Source organism: Pholis gunnellus (genome assembly GCF_910591455.1).
Source record: "Pholis gunnellus genome assembly, chromosome: 4".
Lineage (NCBI taxonomy): Eukaryota > Metazoa > Chordata > Actinopteri > Perciformes > Pholidae > Pholis > Pholis gunnellus.
In genome coordinates, this window is record NC_136530.1 from 237,328 (window position 1) to 246,591 (window position 9,264).

General features: G+C 45.5%; 2 protein-coding genes across 3 annotated transcripts; one reads left to right on the plus strand and one right to left on the minus strand.

Moving 5' to 3' along the window:
* Window positions 1-334: 334 nt before the first annotated feature.
* trmt13 (tRNA methyltransferase 13 homolog) lies at window positions 335-4,186 on the plus strand. The gene is made up of 11 exons (XM_079158573.1): window positions 335-446; window positions 1,153-1,199; window positions 1,305-1,371; window positions 1,529-1,585; window positions 1,672-1,741; window positions 1,972-2,078; window positions 2,190-2,375; window positions 2,518-2,590; window positions 2,667-2,741; window positions 2,815-3,208; window positions 3,284-4,186. Exons 1-11 carry the CDS (start codon window positions 345-347, stop codon window positions 3,498-3,500), a joined length of 1,395 nt encoding a protein of 464 aa, XP_079014699.1. The 5' UTR covers window positions 335-344; the 3' UTR covers window positions 3,501-4,186.
* Window positions 3,507-8,669, minus strand: lrrc39 (leucine rich repeat containing 39). Of its 2 annotated transcripts, none has more exons than XM_079158574.1 (8): window positions 8,619-8,669; window positions 6,255-6,455; window positions 5,612-5,762; window positions 5,385-5,541; window positions 5,113-5,249; window positions 4,860-5,005; window positions 4,631-4,783; window positions 3,507-4,511 (listed from the first exon to the last, which is right to left on the minus strand). In XM_079158574.1, exons 2-8 carry the CDS (start codon window positions 6,374-6,376, stop codon window positions 4,337-4,339), a joined length of 1,041 nt encoding a protein of 346 aa, XP_079014700.1. In that variant the 5' UTR covers window positions 6,377-6,455; window positions 8,619-8,669; the 3' UTR covers window positions 3,507-4,336. The 2 variants fall into 2 exon arrangements, with proteins under 2 accessions (XP_079014700.1, XP_079014701.1); XM_079158575.1 differs by having other exon boundaries at window positions 4,066-4,511; window positions 5,612-5,720.
* Window positions 8,670-9,264: the final 595 nt, after the last annotated feature.

The window sequence follows — 9,264 nt, forward strand, 5'->3', positions numbered from 1 at the left end:
TGACGTCACCCAAACACAAGCCCCACCCCGCTGGTGCACAAGAGGCGGGAAAATGTTTTTTAGTGGCATTAGAGGTCGACCAATCAGAGAGAAGAACTGAGCAGCGTTCACGTGCTGCTGAGGAGAAATATACGTTCATACATACCACAATAATATGTAATAAAATATTTTTAAATATATGTCAGCATGTATTCTGTGATATCCACGTTGTTTTATAATGCTGATAATTGTTTACACAATTCATATATTAATTTGTTTAAATAAATACGGAGGATCAACAGTTCCTCCTACGTATTTCCAACAGTTGGCTCAGTTCATGAACGCAACGTGGAGCGTTATCCAACATGGCGGACGTCAGATGTGGCTTCTTCGTGGAGAAAAAGAAACGTTTCTGTAAAATGATCGTCGCGAGAGGAAAAGTGTTCTGTGGAGAGCACGCGACCATGGTGAGTTCAGGGACAAAGACAACGTGGTAATAAGTGACCGTGGTGAGTTCAGGGACATAGATAACGTGGTAATAACAGAGACCGTGGTGAGTTCAGGGACACGTGGTGAGTTCAGGGACACAGACAACATGGTAATAACAGAACAGCTGATCAGTGAGTCTGAAGTTTAAACTTTATTAGTTCAACAGTTTAGAGACAAAAACAGGTTTTTCAAAGTAAAACAACTTCCGTTATCCTCCTCCTGGAGCTTTGATGAAGAGTTATCTTCCTCTTCCTCGTGGTGAAGCTGATCTGACCTGATGTTTAATAAAACTTCACTTTTTCTTCTTCTTCTATGCTTCTGTCCACAAAACTGTTTTTTTAAATATTTGGTTAAAAGTTGTGATAGAATCTGAATTTTATATTTTCCCGCCATAATATCTCTTTATTCTTGTAAAGACTTACATTTAAAATAAGTAAAGCTGTTAGAATATTTATCATAAATATTAATATTACATAATCTGTTTGTGGTCGTTAAAGCTTCTTTATTTATAAATATCAATAACTTCTGTTAGATAAACTTTATTAAACACTTCTAATAAAGTTTATTTATTATTTTATTTATATATTATTATCCTGTTGGTTCAACAGTATGTCTAATCAATAACCTCACACGTACTACCACTACTTCATATACTTCCTGTACTTCATGTACTTCCTGTTTCAGGAGGAAGGAGGCAGCAGGAGGATTCCGTGTCCTCTGGACCCTAAACAGTGAGTATAGTAATATAGAGTATACACGATTATATTATATTGTGAGTGACTTCCTGTTTGTGACTTCCTGTTTGTGAGTGACTTCCTGTTTGTTTGACTCTTCAGCACTGTGAGTGAAAACAAACTAGAGAAGCATCTGAAGAAATGTAACTCCAGAGAGAAGGAGAAGCCTGTGAGTTATTATTACTACATGTATATATATACATACATATATATACATACATATATATACATATATATATGTATGTATATATATGTATCACAGAGGGTGTGTTTTGTGTCTTTCTGTGTAGCTGTGGTCTCAGTGAGTGTTTGATGTGAATCTGCAGGTTTATTATGTGGAGAACATAAACTCTGGATCAGCTGACGGAGAGACGCTCCATCAGGTAACGTCTCAGCTGAAGGAGTCACAATAATAATATTAATAATATTAAACTTAATCATTTTAATAATCTTGCTGTCGGTGGTGCAGGTGAGTCTGTCTGAGAGGAGCCGGACCGAGTTACAGTCTCTGCTGGACAAACTGAAGACAGCCGTCACAGGTGAGTTCCTCCTGAAGCAGGTGTTACCTGAGAGCTCTGACATCATCGTGTTGTTGTTACCTGAGAGCTCTGACATCATCGTGTTGTTGTTACCTGAGAGCTCTGACATCATCGTGTTGTTGTTACCTGAGAGCTCTGACATCATCGTGTTGTTGTTACCTGAGAGCTCTGACATCATCGTGTTGTTGTTACCTGAGAGCTCTGACATCATCGTGTTGTTGTTGTTGTAGGCCTGCAGTGTGATGTGGAGGACAGTGTTCTGTCTCATCCTGTCCTCCAGGAGGAACTCAACAACCCAAAGAACGGAGACTCTGCCCACAAACACCTGAAGCAGCAGGTACCCAAAAAAAGAACTGAGTCCTGAGCCAGGACCAGGACCCAGGACTCCACGTTCATACAGGTGCACATGGAGGAGGCGGAGCTTCTCTCACCGGTCAGGTGTGTCCAGTCCTCTCTCTTAGGTCACCTGGAGGCACTGGGGCTGCTGGGAAGGGGGCGGTGCTTCGTGGAGTTTGGAGCCGGCCGAGGGAAACTGTCTCACTGGATCCACGAAGCCCTGAAGACCCGAGACCACCTGCAGACCTGCGACGACCTGCAGCTGCTGCTGGTGGAGCGCTGCAGCACCCGCTTCAAGGCATGAAAAACCTCACTGCTCCAACAGACCAGCAGAGGGCGCCAAGACCAGTTCTAACCCCAAATACAACCGTTATACCTGTAGAATGTTTTATGAAGTAAATCAGGTCTGTTCTGGTCTGATCTGGTCTGTTCTGGTCCAGGTGGATGGGAAACATCAGGATACTGGAGTTCAGTTTGAGAGGCTGCAGGTTGACATTCAACATCTGGATTTAAGTAAGAGACGAACATCTGGAGGCTCTGGTGGTTTAGCTTCGTTCTGGTTCGAGTCTTCTGACTCTGATGTTTTCAGGTAAAGTGCAGCTGCTCAGACAGAGGAGGCTTCCGCTGGTTGGAGTTGGAAAACACCTGTGTGGAGCAGCGACAGGTGAGAGCAGTCCTGTCCTCTGATTGGTTTAAAGAACGCTAACTCAGCTGGTCTCGTCTGTCTCTGGTCTCAGATCTGGCTCTGAGATGTCTGTTGGAAACACCAGGACTCAGAGAGGAGGGTGAACCACCACGAAAACGCCTCAAAACCTCCGAACCAGAATCAGCTGATGCAGCAGCACTGCTAGAATCTAGTCCCGGTCCAGACTCCGGTCCCGGTCCGGTGCTGGGCCTGGTGGTGGCTCTGTGCTGCCACCATCGCTGTGAGTGGCGTCATTACGTCGGGCAGCAGTTCTTCCTGCAGAACGGACTCGGAGCGGCAGAGTTCTCAGCGTTCTGTCGGATGTCCAGCTGGGCCACGTGTGGACTCAGACCAACCAATCGGGATGGTCCACCTCAGGGTGGGACCAATCAGAGAGGAGACGTGGAAGAGCACGACCCGGCGGAGGAGACGGACGCTGTGAGCGGGTAAATATTTGACCTCTGACCCCTCGGTGCAGAAGTTTAACCTCTTTATCTGAATCTGGTTCTTCTTCTCTGCAGGTTTCTGTTGGCGGACGAACGCGAGCAGGTCGGTCGTCTCTGTAAACGTCTGATCGACGGCGGAAGACTCGACTTCCTGAAGACGAAAGGATTCAACAGCAAACTGACTCGTTACGTAGACAGTCAGGTGACTCTGGAGAACGTCCTGCTGACCGCTGTCCCATCAAACAGACACAGAGACAGACTACAGACTACAGACCGACCACAGACTGAATAAAGACTGACTACAGACGACAGGCAGGCTACAGACTGAGCATAGACGAACTACAGAGACTACAGACTGACTACAGACTACAGACTGACTACAGACAGACTACAGACTGACTATAGATGAACTACAGACAGACTACAGACAGACGACAGACTGACTACAGACAGACTATAGATGAACTACAGACTGACTACAGACAGACTATAGATGAACTACAGACTGACTACAGACTGACTACAGACTACAGACTGACCACAGACTGAATAAAGACTGACTACAGACGACAGGCAGGCTACAGACTGAGCATAGACGAACTACAGAGACTACAGACTGACTACAGACTACAGACTGACTACAGACAGACGACAGACTGACTACAGACAGACTACAGACTGACTATAGATGAACTACAGACAGACGACAGACAGACTATAGATGAACTACAGACAGACGACAGACTGACTATAGATGAACTACAGACTGACTACAGACGACACAGAAATCACACAAGCTCAAGTTTCTACAAAAGTCTTTTTATTTGGCGTGAACATGAACATACGTGTTTGATTATTTTGTATTAAAATGTTTTCACTTGTGTTCAGTCTGATTTCAACATTTATATCATAACTTCATGAAGAACGTCAGTTTCAGTCAGTAGAAATAAATAAAAACGAAAGTTACGAATGCAACTCGGGTTCTATGAATCCTGTCTGCTTAATGAATGTGTTCATGTGATGATAGCTATAATAATATATTATATATATTATATATATTATATATATATATATATATAATAATAGCTCTGATATATAAAGACACAGAGAACAGCTCAGAGACTGATGCTAACAGTGGAGCTCAGCCGACGCTCTCTTTCTGGACTCCTGGATGTAAGTCTGCATGAACTCTCGTCCAAACATCTCTCTGTCGTCCTCGCCGTCCTCGCCGTCCTCGGCCTTCGTCTTCCTGCAGGACAGACTCACGTCCAGAGACAGAGGGTTGTCCCGGAAATTCACAAACCTGCTTCAACAGAAACATCTGAGTCTGAGAGACGACTGATGGTTTTAACTGTGATGAACAGGAAACATCTCCAATACTACAAACACGAATATTATCTGGTTCTGTGTGTGAGGACGGACCTGAGGTTGGACATGTCCTCCATCAGTGTGGGGATGTCTGTGAGTCTGTTGCTGCTGAGGACCAGCGTGTCCAGACTCTTCATCCTGCTGATGTTATCTGGAAGTTTCTCCAGTTGGTTCCTCTGCAGCCACAGCGTGTGCAGCGTCTCCATCCTGAGGACAAACGGACCTCAGTGTTCATTGGCTGATGGCAGAAGGGGGCGGGGCATCAGATCATTCTTTCCCCCACCTGTGTATGTCTTCAGGTAAGTGCTGCAGTCCGTTTCCTCCCATGTCGAGCCACTGCAGCGCCGGCAGGCCGACCACGCAGTCCGGCATGCAGGTGAAGTCGTTCATGGACAAGTCCAGGTGCTGCAGCTTCGTCAGGTTCCTGAACTGTGGTTCAGAGAACAGACTTCAGATCAGCTGGATCATAACGGGTTCATGAGTACAGGTCTAAAGGACCTGGTTCTTTGGAACCTGAATGAGGTAGTGGATGGTACCTGGTCCGGTAGCTGGTTCAGGTCCCGGTTCATGGTCAGCTCCAGTCTCTCCAGACTCTCACAGCTGCTCAATTCTTCAGGAACAAACTGGATTCTGTTGTAGCTCAGCAGGAGCTCTCTGAGCTGAGTCAGCTTCCCTGAGACCAGAACCAGATCAAAGGAGTTCACAGAGACAGAACTGGATTACAGGACAGGAAACGGGTCTACAATGATCTGTGTTCCAGTAAGCATGGAGTCATGTGTTTCTGTCTTGAAGAGGAGGATTTACTGACCGATTTCTTTGGGGATCTCTGAGACCCCGTTGCGGGACAGATCTAGAACTAAAAGGTTCTGGAATCTGCTGATGAAGTGAGGGATCTTCTGCAGTCCGGTCCGGTGGATTTGCCACTCATGGACCTGACTGAGCTGGACCAGACAGCCCGGCAACGTCTGGAGGAAGGAGAGAAGAATGAAGATGTGCCCACAACATCAAGTCCACGCTGCACAGAGTCCAGCTCACCTTCCAGTCCTCCTGCTCGATGCGGAGGATGAGCCGTCCGTCTTCTGTCTGCAGCTTCTGTTTCAGCCGAGCCAGAACCGCCCGGTCCTCCCAAACCCCGACGCTCAGTCTGAACCAGGACATGAACCACATGAGACATGACAGACCAGGACTGAACCAGAAGACAACATGTAAACCACATCAGAAAGCTTTCGAGCTGCTGGAGGTTCTGCTCAGCAGAGGGGCGTTCACTGACCCGTTTCTAAATCAGAGAACTAAACGCTGCTGTTACACACTCAGAGGACAGGAAGTGAAATAATGCTGACTGGTTCCTGCAGAACTCTAGAATTATATTCATGTTTTGTGTCATTCATTATGTATAGTGCTGTACAGCTGATCAATAACAATGAATGTAAAGTCGTGTGTTGAGCTCTGTTGTGTTAACGTGCTGCTCTGTGCTCAGTGTGTGAACATGAACAACACGTTTCATCACAATGTGTGTGTTGTGTGTTCACTCCTCTTCATCACTATGATGCTGTAACTCAGAGATAGTAGTACTACTACTACTAGTACTACTACTAGTACTACTACTGTGCAGCCATGTTACACTTAAAGAGCTGCTATTGGCTCAACGAGCCGCCAGCGTCATCTGAACACGTCGGACCTGCCGGTGGCCCCGCCCCTGCTCTTCTTCCTCTTCTGCTCGTCTTCCTCGTCCTGGACCCTCCTGATCCTGGTCTCCCACAGAGCTTTGATGGAGCTCACCGAGCTCACCACGCCCACCATGATGACCACTTCCTGTCAGCCGCGTGATGTCACAGCGCACAGGTGCACAGGTAGGATGACCACTTCCTCCCTCTGAGTGCTGAGTATTATATAACCGAGAAAAATCATGATTTAGTATATTTATTAAAACAAGAAATTGTATATAAATACATTTGTTATTTAATACAACGTTCACAGTCGTATTCTCTGTGTAGTCCAGTTGTGGTAAACAGTAGTTCTGTCAGTATTATTGTCAGACTGGACCATAGACTCAGCTTGGACCAGCACCAGAACCTCTGAACGCTCCTCAGAGCTCCTCAGAGCCCGTTGCAGCCTCAGTAGAACCAGCAGCTCACCTCCTGCTCTCCAGGAGCAGGTCCAGAGGTCTGAGGTCCAGAGGTCTGAGGTCTGAGGTCCAGAGGTCTGAGGTCCAGAAGGACCAGCTTCAGGAAAAGCCTGATCCCTGTAGCCACAGCGGCCTTTGTGAGTAACTTTAGTATTAAAGGTTAGTGTGATTAATGCCCCTAGTGGTGGAGATTACATGTCAACATATGTTAAACGTCTCAATATATTTACTGATGAATGTATTATATGTTTACTCATAGAGGAGATTATGTGTCTGCATTAAGTTGACTCATAGAGGTCTGAAAACATACTGAATGAATTAAACTGAAGGTAGATCATAGAGTCATAGAGTCACAGAGTCACAGAGTCATAGAGTCACAGAGTCATAGAGCCATAGAGTCATAGAGTCATAGAGTCATAGAGTCACAGAGTCACAGAGTCACAGAGCCACAGAGCCACAGAGTCACAGAGTCATAGAGTCACAGAGTCACAGAGTCACAGAGCCACAGAGTCACAGAGCCACAGAGCCACAGAGTCACAGAGCCACAGAGTCACAGAGTCACAGAGTCACAGAGCCACAGAGTCACAGAGCCACAGAGTCATAGAGCCATAGATTCATAGAGTCATAGAGCCATAGAGTCAGAGCCATAGAGTCATAGAGCCATAGAGCCATAGAGCCATAGAGTCATAGAGCCATAGATTCATAGAGTCACAGAGCCATAGAGCCATAGAGTCACAGAGTCATAGAGCCATAGAGTCACAGAGTCATAGAGCCATAGATTCATAGAGTCATAGAGCCATAGAGCCATAGAGTCATAGAGCCATAGATTCATAGAGTCACAGAGCCATAGAGTCATAGAGCCATAGAGTCATAGAGTCATAGAGCCATAGAGTCATAGAGCCATAGAGCCATAGTCATAGAGCCATAGAGTCATAGAGTCATAGAGCCATAGAGCCATAGAGTCATAGAGCCATAGAGTCATAGAGCCATAGAGTCATAGAGTCATAGAGCCATAGAGTCATAGAGCCATAGAGTCATAGAGCCATAGAGTCAGAGCCATAGAGCCATAGAGTCATAGAGTCATAGAGCCATAGAGCCATAGAGTCATAGAGCCATAGATTCATAGAGTCATAGAGCCATAGAGTCATAGAGCCATAGATTCATAGAGTCACAGAGCCATAGAGTCATAGAGCCATAGAGCCATAGTCATAGAGCCATAGAGTCATAGAGTCATAGAGCCATAGAGTCATAGAGCCATAGAGTCATAGAGCCATAGAGTCATAGAGTCATAGAGCCATAGAGTCATAGAGTCATAGAGCCATAGAGCCATAGAGCCATAGAGTCATAGAGCCATAGAGTCATAGAGCCATAGAGTCATAGAGCCACAGATTCATAGAGTCATAGAGCCATAGAGTCATAGAGCCATAGAGTCACAGAGTCATAGAGTCATAGAGTCATAGAGTCACAGAGTCATAGAGTCATAGAGTCATAGAGTCATGAGGCAGAGACTTTACAGAGACACCATGACGACATGTGGTGACAACATGAGAACACAAAGAGTCTGGAGGATTTCAGCCAATCACTGAGCTGATAGACTGTCAGAGACCCTGGACCACAGCAGGACCTGATGAGCTGAGGAGGCAGATCAGTGTTTCATGAAACAGATTATTAATCGTGGACTTTGGTTTGTAACTGTTTTTGCGTTTGTAGGACAATAAATCCTTTAACTTCTGACTTGAACCTGCTGCTCTGTTCTGGAGGCGGTTGAGGACCACAGCGGGGGGGTCACACTGTAGTACTACACAAAGACTACAACTGTACTACACTGAGACTAGAGTTGTACTATAAGTGAACTACGAGTACACAGAGAGCACAGCTGTTGTGGTAAACAGCACTGCTGTGTCGTGTCGTCCTCACCTTGTGAGCGCAGCAGCAGCGTCCTCCATGCTGCGTCTCTTCAGCTGAAATCTGACCTCAGAGCTGCTGGATAATTTTAGCCTCAGGTCACATGACCTCTGACCCAATGACACGGTCACATGACGGGCTGATCCAGACCTCACCAGACTTCATGATTCATGAATTAAACACAAACGCTGCACTTGTTGAAATGTTTTCCTGTTGAATAATTAACAGCGTTTTATTTAAAGTTACAGGTTATATTGATGTCATTGGGTTCATGTTGTTCTTTGTTAATAAAGGAAGTTTTAAACTACAGCATAAGATTTAATCAGTTGTGATTAACATTGAAATTAAAACCTCATAAATCACATCATGTATTGATGGAATTAATGATTTTAAAGGAGCCGTGTATAGAATGAGGGTGCAGAGAGAAATCTACTGAATCGTCCTCCTCAGGTAACATGGAGGACTTTAGGACTAGCTGTAGATATGAAGGACTCATTCTAAGCTCACGAAAACACAGCGGCTCTTAGTGTTGATTACACACTGATGAACACATGAATATGACATGAATATGATACGTCTGGGGCAGCAGGTGGTGTTGAACCCGCTGCTTGTCCTCCAGTGATCCTGAGGGTTTCCTCTCTTCATCAGTATTCTAGTG